This window comes from Salmo salar, chromosome 18 (genome assembly GCF_965601325.2).
Source record: "Salmo salar chromosome 18, fSalSal1, whole genome shotgun sequence".
Classification (NCBI taxonomy): domain Eukaryota; kingdom Metazoa; phylum Chordata; class Actinopteri; order Salmoniformes; family Salmonidae; genus Salmo; species Salmo salar.
In genome coordinates this window covers 22,134,493-22,150,990 of record NC_138308.1, presented here as the reverse complement: position 1 = coordinate 22,150,990, position 16,498 = coordinate 22,134,493, and the positions used below count along the sequence as shown (strand labels likewise).

At 45.3% G+C, this 16,498-nt stretch overlaps 1 protein-coding gene across 2 annotated transcripts in view; it reads right to left on the bottom strand.

Moving 5' to 3' along the window:
- The window catches only part of LOC106577034 (disintegrin and metalloproteinase domain-containing protein 12), a 156,412-nt gene that overhangs the window by 40,627 nt on the left and 99,287 nt on the right, over positions 1-16,498 (bottom strand). For both annotated transcript variants that reach the window (XM_014154703.3, XM_014154704.3), the window contains exons 5-10: positions 10,695-10,771; positions 8,582-8,771; positions 7,215-7,280; positions 5,571-5,642; positions 5,120-5,289; positions 4,827-4,911 (exon numbers count right to left, since the gene is read on the bottom strand). In XM_014154703.3, coding sequence (XP_014010178.3) covers positions 4,827-4,911; positions 5,120-5,289; positions 5,571-5,642; positions 7,215-7,280; positions 8,582-8,771; positions 10,695-10,771 — 660 coding nt within the window. The remainder of the gene's footprint in view (positions 1-4,826; positions 4,912-5,119; positions 5,290-5,570; positions 5,643-7,214; positions 7,281-8,581; positions 8,772-10,694; positions 10,772-16,498) is intronic.

Genomic DNA, 16,498 nt, shown 5'->3' with positions numbered 1-16,498 from the left:
CACACCATTAGTAACTATTGTATAATGACTGCTTTGTGTCATGTCTAGCATGAATAGCTAACTATAAGTACAATATTTAGTTCATTGAGCTTGGCGGATATTCATCAACTGTTTGGAAGATAATGGTTGTTGCATAGAGTAAACAGCTACAAGGTACAGTAATACATTAGTTCACTACACATCTACATATCTATCTTAGTTCGCTTGACTCTACAGGCTCACAGTGGTTCCATTAGGTGCCACTGAATCACATGTCATTAGACATTCTGCTCATGGAGGATGGGAGCTCATCGGAGGCTGTCTGCTGTTCCCTCACCAGCCCCAACCAACCCCAATCACACACTACTGCCGGTGGGGACAGATGCTGGGGAGCAATATAAAACGGCTGCATTATGACATTTTAGTGCACCGATAAGCTAGACCACTGTCCTTCAGAAGGAGACAGGGCAGAGGGAGGGGAGGGGGTGTAGAGAGATCGGGAGAAGGACAGAGGGAGGGGAGAGGGTGTAGAGAGATATGTAGAAGGGCAGAAGGAGGGGAGGGGGTGTAGAGAGATAGGGAGAAGGGCAGAGGGAGGGGAGGGGGTGTAGAGAGATAGGGAGAAGGGCAGAGGGAGGGGAGGGGGTGTAGAGAGATAGGTAGAAGGACAGAGGGAGGGAGTGTAGAGAGATAGGGAGAAGGGCAGTGTGAGGGGGGTGTAGAGAAATAGCGAGAAGGGCAGAGTGAGGGGAGGGAGTGTAGAGAGAGAGGGAGAAGGACAGAGGGAGGGGAGGGGGTGTAGAGAGATAGGGAGAAGGGCAGAGGGAGGGGAGGGGGTGTAGAGAGATAGGGAGAAGGGCAGAGGGAGGGGAGGGGGTGTAGAGAGATAGGGAGAAGGGCAGAGGGAGAGGAGGGGGTGTAGAGAGAGAGGGAGAAGGGCAGAGGGAGGGGAGGGGGTGTAGAGATAGGGAGAAGGGCAGAGGGAGGGGAGTGGGTGTAGAGAGATAGGCAGAGTGAGGGGAGGGGGTGTAGAGAGATAGGGAGAAGGGCAGAGGGAGAGGAGGGGTGTAGAGAGATAGGGAGAAGGGCAGAGGGAGGGGAGGGGGTTAAAGAGATAGGGAGAAGGGCAGAGGGAGGGAAGGGGGTATAGAGAGATAGGGAGAAGGGCAGAGGGAGGGGAGTGGGTGTAGAGAGATAGGGAGAAGGGCAGAGGGAGGGGAGTGGGTGTAGAGAGATAGAGGGAGGTGAGGAGGTGTAGAGAGATAGGGAGAAGGCCAGAGGGAGGGAAGGGGGTATAGAGAGATAGGGAGAAGGGCAGAGGGAGGGGAGGAGGTGTAGAGAGATAGGGAGAAGGGCAGAGGGAGGGGAGGAAGTGTAGAGAGATAGGGAGAAGGCCAGAGGGAGGGAAGGGGGTATAGAGAGATAGGGAGAAGGGCAGAGTGAGGAAACCCAGGAAAAATTGGACAAACGTATCAGACAGAGAAAGGCAGAGATGAGTGCAGAGTGAGAATGGAATGAGACTGAAAAAAAGAGTGGCAAAGACAGAGACAAAGAGAAGAAAGTGAGGGAACACTAGAAGTGAAGGTAAGACCAGCTGCTGAAGCTTGCTGCACAGTTAAGTGCTGAGAGCTGAGAGTGTACAGCAGCACACACAATGGCAGTATAAATTATGAAGGTCCCTCCCCATGGAACTTTACCCACTATGTGCGTGTGTGTCTTTATTAAGCCACACCAGGTGAACCACAGCCACTAAGCCATGAATTATGTATAGACACACTGAAACATACACACACACACACACACACACACACACACACACACACACACACACACACACACACACAAAGCTTTGAATTTAATAGGGGATACTGGAGACAGAAAAACTCGTCTCAGTCATATAATGTTTCCCCTACATGTATGTGGATGCAGTCATCCAACGCGACATAACAAGGCACAAAAAGTAGGCATATGAATCAGCCATAGGTCCCTATGTCTCTAGACAGCCCCACAACTAGTCTGATTTCAGGTGTTGTGTACAGAGGCCTTGATTATTGTCCATGAGAAACGCATTCCTTTCCCTTTAAAAAGGAGGGCTCTGGTTACAGTCCTGGGGTTTTAGAGGAAGGATACTATGTCTGTCACAGCCCTGTCATGTTTATGAGGTCTCATGATTGTCACTGAATGGTGCGGATCATACTGCACGCATCATGGTTGAGTGCCCCCGTCACAAGCACTGTAGTTGTAGAATCAATGAGTGGAAGTCAGAGTGGAAGTCAGAGTCAGCCCTTCTAGGCTAGCTGCAACGCGGACAACACGACAGGGTTAGTTTGGTCATGAAAGGGTTTTACGGTCTTTCTGATATCGTTTCCAGACATGCAGTGGGATATTTTATCTCCCAAAACAAGATGATTGTATTTTGTTTACATTTAACGACCAAACATTTGTTTACCAACCCAGCGAAGTACAAACTGTGAAATTCAACCTACATGTGGAGTAAATAAAGAGGGTTGGAGTTAATTATAACATATGGTGGAATATGAAGAGGTTTGGCCCTATAACTCCATACATGGTTCTGTAATCCTGCTCCAAGCCTTCGCCATGTGTGAGTAATGGGAAGGACAAACATCTGGAAATATCCAGCCAACCCTGGCCAGAAGAAAAACATATCTATTAAAGAGATTTTCTGGTACTTTTGTATACTTTTTGGCCAGTAGTTCTGAAAGTAGCGCTCATGAGCCAAAAGTTGTGTACTACATCATAAATGTGCAGATATGTGCACCATGTTATTGCTTTCTCTCTCTCTCTCTCTCTCTCTCGCTCTGCTGTCTCTCTCTCTCTGCTGTCTCTCTCTCTCGCTCGCTCTGCTGTCTCTCGCTCTCGCTCTGCTGTCTCTCTCTCGCTCTGCTGTCTCTCTCTCGCTCTGCTGTCTCTCTCTCTCTCTCGCTCTGCTGTCTCTCTCTCTCTCGCTCTGCTGTCTCTCTCTGCTGTCTCTCTCTCTCTCTCTCTCTGCTGTCTCTCTCTCTCTCTCTCGCTCTGCTGTCTCTCTCTCTCGCTCTGCTGTCTCTCTCTCTCTCTCTCTCTCGCTCTGCTGTCTCTCTCTCTCTCTCTCGCTCTGCTGTCTCTCTCTCTCTCTGCTGTCTCTCTCTCTCGCTCTGCTGTCTCTCTCTCTCTCTCGCTCTGCTGTCTCTCTCTCTCTCGCTCTGCTGTCTCTCTCTCTCTCTCTGCTGTCTCTCTCTGCTGTCTCTCTCTCTGCTGTCTCTCTCTCTCTCTCTCTGCTGTCTCTCTCTCTCTCTCTCGCTCTGCTGTCTCTCTCTCTCTCTCTCGCTCTGCTGTCTCTCTCTCTCTCTCTCTCTCGCTCTGCTGTCTCTCTCTCTCTCGCTCTGCTGTCTCTCTCTGCTGTCTCTCTCTCTCTCTCTCTCTGCTGTCTCTCTCTCTCTCTCTCGCTCTGCTGTCTCTCTCTCTCGCTCTGCTGTCTCTCTCTCTCTCTCTCTCTCGCTCTGCTGTCTCTCTCTCTCTCTCTCGCTCTGCTGTCTCTCTCTCTCTCTGCTGTCTCTCTCTCTCGCTCTGCTGTCTCTCTCTCTCTCTCGCTCTGCTGTCTCTCTCTCTCTCGCTCTGCTGTCTCTCTCTCTCTCTCTGCTGTCTCTCTCTGCTGTCTCTCTCTCTGCTGTCTCTCTCTCTCTCTCTCTGCTGTCTCTCTCTCTCTCTCTCGCTCTGCTGTCTCTCTCTCTCTCTCTCGCTCTGCTGTCTCTCTCTCTCTCTCTCTCTCGCTCTGCTGTCTCTCTCGCTCTCTCTCGCTCTGCTGTCTCTCTCGCTCTGCTGTCTCTCTCTCTCTCTGCTGTCTCTCTCTCTGCTGTCTCGCTCTCTCTCGCTCTGCTCTCTCTCTCTCTGCTGTCTCTCTCTCTCTCTGCTGTCTCTCTCTCTCTCTGCTGTCTCTCTCTCTCTCTGCTGTCTCTCTCTCTCTCTCGCTCTGCTCTCTCTGCTCTGCTGTCTCTCTCTCTCTCTCGCTCTGCTCTCGCTCTCTGCTGTCTCTCTCTCGCTCTGCTGTCTCTCTCTCTCTATCTGCTGTCTCTCTCTCTCTCTCTGCTGTCTCTCTCGCTCTGCTGTCTCTCTCTCGCTCTGCTGTCTCTCTCTCGCTCTGCTGTCTCTCTCTGCTGTCTCTCTCTCTCTCTCTCTCGCTCTGCTGTCTCTGCTGTCTCTCTCTCGCTCTGCTGTCTCTCTCTCGCTCTGCTGTCTCTCTCTCGCTCTGCTGTCTCTCTCTCGCTCTGCTGTCTCTCTCTCGCTCTGCTGAAGCATTATTGGCTAGAACCTGAATTGCTAGAGGGCTGGTGATGTATCAGGTGATACAGTGAGGATGGAAACACAGCTCACTTTGCTCATTGAACTTAACTGTGTGGGTTGTGTGTGGTAGTGAGTAAAGGGCATTCTATTTTGACCTATAGTATGTCCTGGCACAAATAATGTATCACCCCTCATAAACATTTCAATGCGTCTTGTTTAAGGTCTGTGACTTACCTCAAACCCACATCGGCCTACATTTATAACTGGACTGGTTGGTTCAATTAGTTCAAATGACCTTGGATGGTGTGTGTGTGTGTGTGTGTGTGCGTGCGTGCGTGCGTGCGTGCGTGCGTGCGTGCGCACGCGTGATTGCATCTGTGTGTACGTGGGTATGAATATCCTGGTGTTAACATAATTTCCTCCGACCCTCCACCAAACAATGAACGGTGAACACATTTTCTTTACACGGTGCCTCTGGATAGCGATAAGCTGAGCTCTGAACAATATCAATGCGGTTGATAGCATCAGACTGAATAGAGGAGGAACACTAAGGGTCAGCTTATACTCACCATGACGATGCCTCCAGACTGCTCCACTGTACACATGCTCATGATGGGGGCCATGCCAATGGTGGTACCCTGGAAGTACACCCCACTGGGGGGAAGGGGGTCGAGAGGAGAGGTATAGATGGTGACTTCGGGGATTAAATACATACGAATAATCCAATCATAGCCTATTCGTATCCCAAATCACAAACAAGGGAATTGAACAGTATGGGAGGTAGAACTTGCGTGTGTCTCTTTGTTTGAGTGTGTGCTTCATGTGTGTGATTATGCGTTCATGTGTACTGTAGGATCTCCACCTGATGAGCTGAGCGTTGTCGTGTGATTTTGTAGGCAGTAGTTTGACTTTCCTCCAGTCTAGGAACTCATGCAGGGTGTTGAAAGGGTCCTGAGTGACAGGACACTTATCAGCGTCGCTCCACACCTCCAGGCCCACCAGGGCCACACGGATGTTCAGGACCCTATAGAACTGAGGAGGAGGAGGAGGAGAGGGCCAGTGAGTAGAAGGATGCATATGTAAATCCGTAAATCTGTCCAACAATGTATTTTTGGACAGATTTACATAAAAATGTAGCATGGATGAATGGCTTGGGACCCTTTTACGAGCGATCTATCGATAGACTAAAATCAGTTGTGAGAGACTGACAATAATATATTAGCCTGATGTGGCATTAATCTTTACTGCCAGAGGTATTTCTATTTTAAACATAAGATGGATCTCTGCTGTGCATTGGGAGGTGGAGGTTTTACCTTGTCCACGTAATTGGCTATCTCTGCCAGTCTCTGCTTCACCCTCTCAACGTCCTTCCCCTGTTTCTGAAACTGAACACACAACCGCCAGGTTCACATTATTAGACGTTAGGAAGCAAAGAAGGACAAGAATAGCGGATGAGCGCACAAGATAATACCCATAATACACAGTACTGAAAACTGGGTTCAATATCATTTGAACAAGTGTGACTGTGAGACATCGCCACAACGGGATATTTACCTCCATTTCTTCCCACACAAACGGACTGATTGTTTTGGTACACCAACTTTTCCAACATGACTATTGCTATGATCATTATTATAATCATTATTATATTATTCTTTATGTTAGCTTCATAAGAACACAAACGCTCCAGAGTCTGGTTATCATATCATTTACTGCCAACCTGTCCTACTCACCACCTCCTTTGTGAACTGGGTTCCTTAGAGGGCATGCGACGGTGAAGTCCAGGGCTTTATTTGGTTTCTCTCGTTTAAGGGGAATCTCCCATTTAAGAAGTGTTTTGAAAGTTTATCGTAAACGCTAATGTGTGTGCTAATTATACCTTAGAGTTAAGTGTTAGCCATTGTAATGTCAACTGTGCAATAGTATTGCCATTCAAGTGTATTACCATTCAAGTGTACATGGCAAGCAGATCTGCTTGTCGAGGTAACATGCTGTTACTAAAACTCTGCCAAATACTCAGATATGTGAGTAATGTGAGTAGTTAATGGGCATTTTACCCTGTGTTTGAGGTGTTCGGCATTAGGCTCCAAGTCCAGGCTACTTTTCTATTTTTGGCGCAAGTAAGATAATTGATATTTTTTTCAACAAAGTATTTTTGGAAAATATTTGTTCTCAGTTTTCCTCATCATGTATATTTTCTCCTTTACACAAGCTAGTACAGTATAATGGTAATTCTATGCAGTAATGGCCCATAAGTTCCAGATACCCTGTATCTTCAACCTGTCTGAGAGAGAAGGTATAACACGTCGGACAGGTTGTCAAGCTGCGATCAATCTGGATCTGGGCTGATCTCACAGTGGGAAAGAAACAATTGGCAAGTCAACGGGGAGCATGTGCACTGGCAGAAATAGCATGTAAGAGGCGTCGGATGCAATCAATGTTGAGACAGACTCTCCTTTTTCATCCCACTGTGCATCCACCTGCTTGAGTGTCCTAAGTGTAAGCCTACTTAGCTGAACCATCCAACCTGCCCCTTATAGAGCTGGAGAAGAAAATGGGTTCTCTCCTCCTCTCTTCAAGTTCAGGTCAACAGCATCAGCTAGGGGCAGCCAAGGGAAATCCCAGTGCGAGCCTTTCTCTCGTTCTTCTGTATCTACACCGTTTCCTGTTTCCTGTCTAGTCCACTGGGGAATCATTCAGCACTTCCTGTGGAATACGGCTGCCACCGACGACCACGCTGGATGTAGCAGCACACTGACCTAATTCTGCCGTTACCAAGGTGGATTTGTTCTTGCGTTCTTAGTCTCGCCTATTTTCTTCAGCAAAGTCTGTGTGGCTTACATCATCATGCCCATCTCTAGCCATTGTGAATGGGCAAACCACATAGGCATGGTAATGATGAGGGCTGATGACAGGACCTTTTTACATGCATTAGAAATACATTATAGATACATTACCTCTCTGTTGTCTGCAACGATGACCAGCTCTACATATTTGGTAGTCTTCTGAGCGTGCCTCTTGTTCTGTGATGCAGAAAGAGGGAGAGAGGGAGAGAGAGGGGACGACAACATGGAATTCTAAATTTAACCACCCTTCTCAAGATCCTGCATGGTCTTTTTTTGAGCACTGTAAACAACGCACACTTACGCACAACTTCCTGTGAGTCCACAGTGGGTTCTTTATGTTAAAGCTACTTCAAAAATATCGCTTATTAATCTTTCAAAAGGCTTCTGTCACGGCATCACCTTTGATTTCAACTTCGCATTAACCGCCTGCACACCAGTGGCGAAAGCTTCACAGAAAAGCCTATTATTCATCTGCCGAGTCACACAGACAGAAGACACTTTTCCATGAAATATCTTGTTCACCTATTTTAGTACTCCTGTGTTTTTTATAGAGATATTTAAAAGCATTAGCATTGAAAGCTGCTGATTCATTGTGTCAGTGAGTGTCTTGGTTATTGTTTCTGAAGGAAAAGGGAGGACCAGGATTAAGGGTGGATGCAGGTACTGTGGTAGTGGCAGATGGACCTGTATACCTGGTACATGGAGACGGGTGTGGGGAGCAGGGCCCACGCTCCTGCCCTGGCCCTGATATAGGACTCTGGAGCCAGGGTGAGAGGGAGAGAGTAAGGCCAAGGTTGGATCTCTACCATGGTTCATGTGCTGGTCTGACCTCCAATCCAGGTACAAAACCAATCCAGTTTAAGTCCTGGTTCCTGATCAGTCCAGCCACAGCGAAAAATTGCTGTCATTGGATTTAATCGATCCTAGTGCCACAAAAAGCTATGTTTTAACAACAAAAGTATGGTAAAAATAAGTTTGATCCTACCTCTAATGCAATAGCTATAAAGGCAAGCATTATTTTAGAAATCAACATTTAACATCTCCCTAAGGACTTCCCATTACAAAACAAAAATAATGTCAGCCTGTTTCAAATGGTGTCCTGTATTACATCAGAGAAATTAAGAAGTGTTCCTACGGATCTTGTAAGTCGGCAGATAAATTGATTCCCCCGTTCATGAAAGATGGCCTCCTCTTCACTCTATCAAACCCAGAACCTGGTGTACAGCTGGTATCAGAAAGCTATCTGGACGACAACGTCACACATCCTTTAGCCCACGCTCCAGACCATTTAAAACATCAATCATTATCAAGCTCTGCCTTTTCAACACTTCTATATCTAATGATTCTTCCGGGGAGCTTTATCACGAACAGTGTTGTTAATGGAATCCTACAATATTGCTAAATTGGTATTTGATGGAGGTTATCTGAATGGTCGGATGAAGAACTCAGATGTTGCTGTAGTTGATGACGAGCCTTACCCTTGTACTGAACGTTCTGAAAGGGCTTCTCAGATGGTTGTTAGGTGTAAAAGAGGACATGTTGAAGCCATGACCACAGGTTCCGGGGGACAGGTTGAGGTTTTCCCCTCGGTAGATGATGTGTTTATTATTGTCCTGGTACAACGATGGTTCAAGGATGAAGGTCTTATTTTCAAGTGAGATGAAACCCCTGGAAGAGAAGGGAAGACAGTAATGCTGTTCAACAGATCTGGCATAACGCATTGACAGTGTGGACAGGGCAGTATGTGACCTGATTCTATAATACAAAATGATCGTGAGCCATGTGGAAAACAAGTCAATGATTAAGGTATTTCTCTATGATAAGGATCTGGTTCTTTAATCTGGTGTTAGCAAATAAAAGCCAAAAGTCTGGCATGAATCACATATCAGGGCTAGTTTCAAGAGGGCAAATACATTGCAGATGGTGTGTTTTAAAACCCAAATAATTTCTCAATTCCACATGTTTACTTTCCTGGCTGTGAGCAGTGCGGGTGGGTCAATTTACTGGACCTTTTACACAATTACTTCATTATCATTGTTTTACACATAAAAAAACATCTTACCGGTTTTGATTGAATATGGTATAACCCACAATGTTCCATGCTTCCTTGAGATGTGTAAAGGCTGTGGGCTCTGCCCCAGTCACTCCCTAGCCACACACATAGTCACATCCTAGGGTGTGTTCAGTTCGCTTCAACATTTTCTACGTTGCGTGACAGTTTGTATTGAACGACACATTTCCTCAAAACTGTGTGCACCGTTCTTCAACAGCCTTTGAGGTAGGTTTGCTCCTGTTTGGTGGGTGTGGCAAGTTGTGGCCGAATCAATATGGGTGTGACCATCTGAAATCTCAAAACTCATGCAGCAAACTATATTTATGGTAACTGCCCTAAGGGCCACAATAATCACAACTTTTTCAACTGGTCGTTCAGTACAGTACCTGTTGAGTTTAACATTGCACACCGTTCAGTTGTACTGAACGTAACCCTGGTTTGAGTGTGTCAGGAAGGGGGAAGCCATCTTGATTATTGACTGCATTTGTGGTCAGAAATGTTTGTAACTAGGAAACTGTTTATAGTTGAAAGGCCTTTCTCAAAGTCTTGTAAGGGATAGTGTATTGATCATCAAGATAATTTTCCTTTTTGTGGACTATTGACATTCAAGAACCAAAGCGTGAAAGGCTATTTCTAAGGCTTACTGATATATTAGTTTTTTTTCCTCTCTGTACTACCTTTCCTTTGGATTAATACACAGCCTAACAACTCAACTGGTAAAATCTATCTTTATTTCCTTTCTTGCGACTGGATAATTTAGATTTGAGCTTTTTTGGGGGGACTGAACTAATGACAATAACTCAGTCAATGTAAATGGACCCACTGACTTACAGTAGATTCAACTCCCCGAAATGTGTTCTTAGGCCAACCAAAACTCTGAAACAATTTGTTTTGGCATCAAAGCCAAGCCCCATATTGCTCGTCAAACATCTGTCTGCCTCAATGATTTTGTCATGAGGTACAAGATAAAAAAAGAAAGCATTACCAGTAAAACTCCATTGGGGTGGACTCTTCAGCTACAGCATTACTTCTCGTTCAGGTGTATTACCGCTAAATGTTCCTAGTCATTAGCTTTTATTGTGTTGTTAAAAGGATAATGGCCTATTAAACGTTTTCTCGTCACATAATGCATCTGTAGTTTTGGGGTAATTAAACAGGAGATGAGCGTACATCAGCAGTTGCTGTTTATACTCAGTCAGGCAGGCAGCTTTATTACTTCCAGGTGGTCATTAGGCACAGACACATGCCCAGAGGAGAGGACAGACACGTAGGCCATCATTCTAAATAAGAATTTGTTCTTAACTGATTTGCTTAGTTAAATAAAGGTTAAAAAAAAAAAAATCTAAAACATAATCACTGGGTGGCCCAGACCAAGTCCATGTTCTCTGTCTAGGGATCTCTTATATCCCCTGGTGGACTCTTCTATACTCTTGGGTAAGTGGACACTCATACCAGATTGTTGACAGAGCTTTGAGGGCCAGTTACCCAGCATGTCTGACTGAGGCTGCTGGGATCTTATAGAGTGAAGTGTTACTTACCGGAGGCCAGAGCAGGTGCTGAGAGTGACGTCAGAGTTAGCGTGGCCCTCCACTTCTCCATGGTAGTAGCAGTTCTTCTAAAAAACACCATCATGGCACTCAAATCAGATTTGAACTGTGTCAGGACGTTCTTCACTATGCTATAGTATAGGGTAAATCCATTTGAATTCAAACACTTTTTGACAGCAACCATTTTGATTTGAATGAAACGTTTGTCATTTCCACTTTGATATTTGACTTGATTTGACCAAATGAAAATGTCCATTCATTATAATCCACTTAATAATTCACATTTTCTTTTGTGGCAGGATCATTTTCCTGCTGTAGCAAACTGGCTCAAATGAAGATCCTACATCTGTATTGAAATCTTAGAACTATAGATAATAGGGGGCGCTAGTGAGCAAGACATGGAGTAGGTCATGTTTTTTCGAGCTCCTGATGAAATTGTTTTTCTTTAATACTTTCTTTTTACTTTGACCCAAAAGAACTAGGAAACACAGCCACTGAATGACGTGCTTTACTTTGTTACATTTTTATTTGTGTTTTAATGCGTAAATTCCGCATAACCTGCAAAAGAGAAAACACTAGGCCCAAGACGAGGAGCTCGTGTGCTTCAACAAATGGATTTGAAGGCCAAGATTCTTGCTTCTTCATCTATACTCAAGTCGGAACTCAAGGAGGTGCTTAGTGAGGACTTTCATTTTATTAAGTCGATATTACAAGCAGTCAAGAATAAACTCACAAAGCATACAGCAATGGTTCGTAAGGAACTGGATACAGTTAAGAAAACTGTCTCCGACATGGAACAAGGCTTGTCAACATGCTCAGACGACACGACTACGCTACAAACTCCATAAGAAGCTCGGAACTGATGTGGCTAGCCTTAAGGAACAATTCATACATCTACAAGGTTATATGCGAAGATCCAATTTCAGGATCATGGGGGTAGCTGAGGACCCGGGCTCAAGTTCTACTTCATCGGTCTCAAAGTTATTGAAGGAAGCCCTCAAATTGGAAAAATACATCCTTGTAGACCGCTCACAACAAAGCTCTCAAGCAAGAAAGCCTGGCGGAAAACCTTTGCGTCATTGTGGCTAAACTACACTACTGTCAGGATTGTATTGATATTCTTCGGTGTGCCAGAGAATTTGGCCCACTTCGATGCAACGGAGCACCCATCTCTATCTTCTCAGACTATGCGCCCAGCGTCGCTTGTGACCTTGCCGCTTCAACAATGTCAAGAGTCTGCTCTGTGGACGGACCAACGTTCGGTATGGTGCAGCTTTTCCCTTTTCCTGCCCGGCTCTGTATAACATACAATGGCACAGAGAAAGAGTTCCAAGACCCCATAAGGCAATGGCCTTTGTAAAGGCGAATATTCTACCAAGGTCGGACGAAGCAAATGACTGAATGTTTACCTATTTGGCGATTAGGGTAATGGACGAATGTTTCTACCACTGCAGACTCAGTCTCTCGTTTGTAGATACTGTATAGCGTTGCCAGTGGTATCAGTTGATATTGTTATTATTAGGTAACGTTAGTGCCTTAGTTCTGGTGAGTCAAAAGTCCTTTTGTTTTAACGTTTTATTTTATTACCATGAAGCTGCTCATGTCTATTTGCTGTGATTTATAAAAATGTTTTATACTTTCTTTTAAAACAGCCTAGTTTTGGGTTGTAAATAAGTCATTCTTATTTATTTATTATGCGCAACTTCTTCTAAATCCTTCATTATTTCAGCAGGGCTCTCTTCTCGATAGGTTTAGTATTCCACACTACAAGCACATCATGTGTGAATATCTTTGCGTGTGGATTAGCGATTACCTTGTTCTATTAGGTGACCAAGGTGATCAGGGTGTGTTTTCTTTTATATACCAGACTTCAGAGTATTGTTTGTTTATGTTTTTTAATTCTTCTTCAAATGTTGGGTTTTTCTTTGCTATTTTTGGAAAAAAATGTAATGGATCAGTTGTTATTGTAATCTGGCTTCTATCCTTTTTCCACCTGACTTTACATGGCTAGGCCTAATATCATGAGAGGGACATCTGGTTGCTCGGTCACTTTTTCTCCCCAATTTCGTGGTATCCACTTGGTAGTAGTTAGTCTTGTCTCATCGCTGCAACTCCCGCACGGACTCGGAACAGGCAAAGGTCGAGAGCCATGCGTCCTCCGAAACACAACCCAACTAAGCCACACTGCTTCTTGACACAACGCACATCCAACCCAGAAGCCAGCCACACCAATGTGTCGGAGGAAACACCGTACACCTGGCGACCTGGTCAGCGTGCACAGGAGTCGCTAGTGCGCAATGAGACAAGGATATTCCTGCTGGTCAAACCCTCCCTAACCCGGACGACGCTGGGCCAATTGTGCATCGCCCGATGGACCTCCTGATCGCGGCCGGCTCCGACAGAGCCTGGGCTCGAACTCAGAATCTCTGGTGGCACAGCTACCACTGCGCCACCCGGGAGGCCGCTAGCTGGAATGTTAAATCTTTAAATCACCCAGTGAAATGATCACTGCCTCATTGCCTGCATCCGTAATGGGTCAGCGGTCAAACGACCTCCACTCATCACTATCAAACGCTCCCTGAAACACTTCAGCGAGCAGGCCTTTCTAATCGACCTGGCCCGGGTATCCTGGAAGGATATCGACCTCATCCCGTCAGTAGAGGATGCCTGGTTATTTAAAAAAAATGCCTTCCTCACCATCTTAAATAAGCATGCCCCATTCAAGAAATTTAGAACCAGGAACAGATTTGCCCTTGGTTCTCTCCAGACCTGACTGCCCTTAACCAACACAAAAACATCCTGTGGCGTTCTGCATTAGCACCGAACAGCCCCCGTAAAATGCAACTTTTTAGGGAAGTTAGAAACCAATATACACAGGCAGTTAGAAAAGCCAAGGATAGCTTTTTCAAGCAGAAATTTGCTTCCTGCAACAGAAACTCAAAAAGGTTCTGGGACATTGTAAAGTCTATGGAGAATAAGAGCACCTCCTCCAAGCTGCCCACTGCACTGAGGATAGGAAACTCTGTCACCACCGATAAATCCACTATAATTGAGAATTTCAATAAGCATTTTACGACGGCTGGCCATGCTTTCCACCTGGCCACCCCTACCCCGGTCAACAGCACTGCACCCCCCACAGCAACTCGCCCAAGCCTTCCCCATTTCTCCTTCTCCCAAATCCAGTCAGCTGATGTTCTGAAAGAGCTGCAAAATCTGGACCCCCACAAATCAGCCGGGCTAGACAATCTGGACTCTTTCTTTCAAAACTTATCTGCCGAAATTGTTGCAACCCCTATTACTAGCCTGTTCAACCTCTCTTTCGTGTCGTCTGAGATTCCCAAAGATTGGAAAGCAGCTGCGGTCATCCCCCTCTTCAAAGGGGGGGATACTCTTGACCCAAACTGCTACAGACCTATATCTATCCTACCTTGCCTTTCTAAGGTCTTCGAAAGCCAAGTTAACAAACAGATCACCGACCATTTCGAATCCCACCGTACCTTCTCCGCTATGCAATCTGGTTTCAGAGCTGGTCATGGGTGCACCTCAGCCACGCTCAAGGTCCTAAACGATATCTTAACCGACATCGATAAGAAACAGTACTGTGCAGCCGTATTCATTGACCTGGCCAAGGCTTTCGACTCTGTCAATCACCACATCCTCATCGGCAGACTCAACAGCCTTGGTTTCTCAAATGACTGCCTCGACTGGTTCACCAACTACTTCTCCGACAGAGTTCAGTGTGTCAAATCTGAGGGACTGTTGTCCCGGCCTCTGGCAGTCTCTATGGGGGTGCCACAGGGTTCAATTCTTGGGCCGACTCTCTTCTCTGTATATATCAATGATGTCGCTCTTGCTGCTGGTGAGTCTCTGATCCACCTCTACGCAGACGACACCATTCTGTATACTTCTGGCCCATCTTTGGACACTGTGTTAACAACCCTCCAGACGAGCTTCAATGCCATACAACTCTCCTTCCGTGGCCTCCAACTGCTCTTAAATACAAGTAAAACTAAATGCATGCTCTTCAACCGATCGCTGCCTGCACCTGCCCGCCCATCCAGCATCACTACTCTGGATGGTTCTGACTTAGAATATGTGGACAACTACAGATACCTAGGTGTCTGGCTAGACTGTAAACTCTCCTTCCAGACTCACATAAAACATCTCCAATCCAAAGTTAAATCTAGAATTGGCTTCCTATTTCGCAACAAAGCATCCTTCACTCATGCTGCCAAACATACTCTCGTAAAACTGACCATCTTACCGATCCTCGACTTTGGTGATGTCATTTACAAAATAGCCTCCAACACCCTACTCAACAAATTGGATGCAGTCTATCACAGTGCCATCCGTTTTGGCACCAAAGCCCCATATACTACCCACCACTGCGACCTGTACGCTCTCGTTGGCTGGCCCTCGCTTCATACTCGTCGCCAAACCCACTGGCTCCAGGTCATCTACAAGACCCTGCTAGGTAAAGTCCCGCCTTATCTCTGCTCACTGGTCACCATAGCTGCACCCACCCGTAGCACACGTTCCAGCAGGTATATCTCACTTGTCACCCCCAAAGCCAATTCCTCCTTTGGCCGCCTCTCCTTCCAGTTCTCTGCTGCCAATGACTGGAACGAACTACAAAAATCTCCGAAACTGGAAACACTTATCTCCCTCACTAGCTTTAAGCACCAGCTGTCAGAGCAGCTCACAGATCACTGCACCTGTACATAGCCCATTTATAAATAGCCCAAACAACTCCCTCTTCCCCTACTGTATTTATTTATTTTGCTCCTTTGCACCCCAGTATTTCTACTTTGCGCACTCATCTACTGTCAAATCTACCATTCCAGTGTTTTAATTGCTATATTGTATTTACTTCGCCACCATGGCCTATTTATTGCCTTTACCTCCCTTATCTCACCTCATTTGCTGATATTGTATATAGACTTATTTTTCTACTGTATAATTGACTGTATGTTTGTTTTACTCCATGTGTAACTCTGTGTTGTTATATGTGTCGAACTGCTTTGCTTTATCTTGGCCAGGTCGCAGTTGTAAATGAGAACTTGTTCTCAACTTGCCTACCTGGTTAAATAAAGGTGGAATAAAAAATGTATAAAATAAATAAATGTAAAAGGGTTCTTTCTCATTTAAATCACCTTAAAGTTGATATCTCCTTTCTTCAGGAGACACATCTCTGCACTTTCGACCACTCTCGTTTAAAACTAGAGGAGCAGCCATTTTAATTAGTAAAAACATACCGTTCGCAATGTCAAGTGCAGAGGCAGACTCAGCAGGCCGTTTCATTATAGCAGTAGGAAGACTGTATAACACACCTGTTATCTTGGCTAACATTTATGCACCAAATTGGGATAACAGTTCATTCTTCACAAATGTATTTTCTCGATTACCAAATATGGACACACACCACCTAATACTAGTACAATATGAATTGTGTACTATAGCCCCATCTGGATCATAGCTCTCCTAAGGTATCATCTTCATCAAAGACAGTATCTACAATTCAGTTATTTCTTAAGACATATGGCACATTTGATGTGTTGCGTTTCCACAATCCCACAGCTAGAAAGTAATATTTTTCTCACCAATTCATAAGACCTTCTCACGTATAGGCTACTTTTTCCTAGACAATAGATTTCTGCCACTTATCACGAATGTAATTACCAAGCTTTAATCATTTCGGATCATTCTCCGCTCACTATGAAACCACTTATACCAAATACACAGCCTAATTATTGCCCTTGGCGGCTTAAATCACTACTGCTATCAGAAGAAACTGT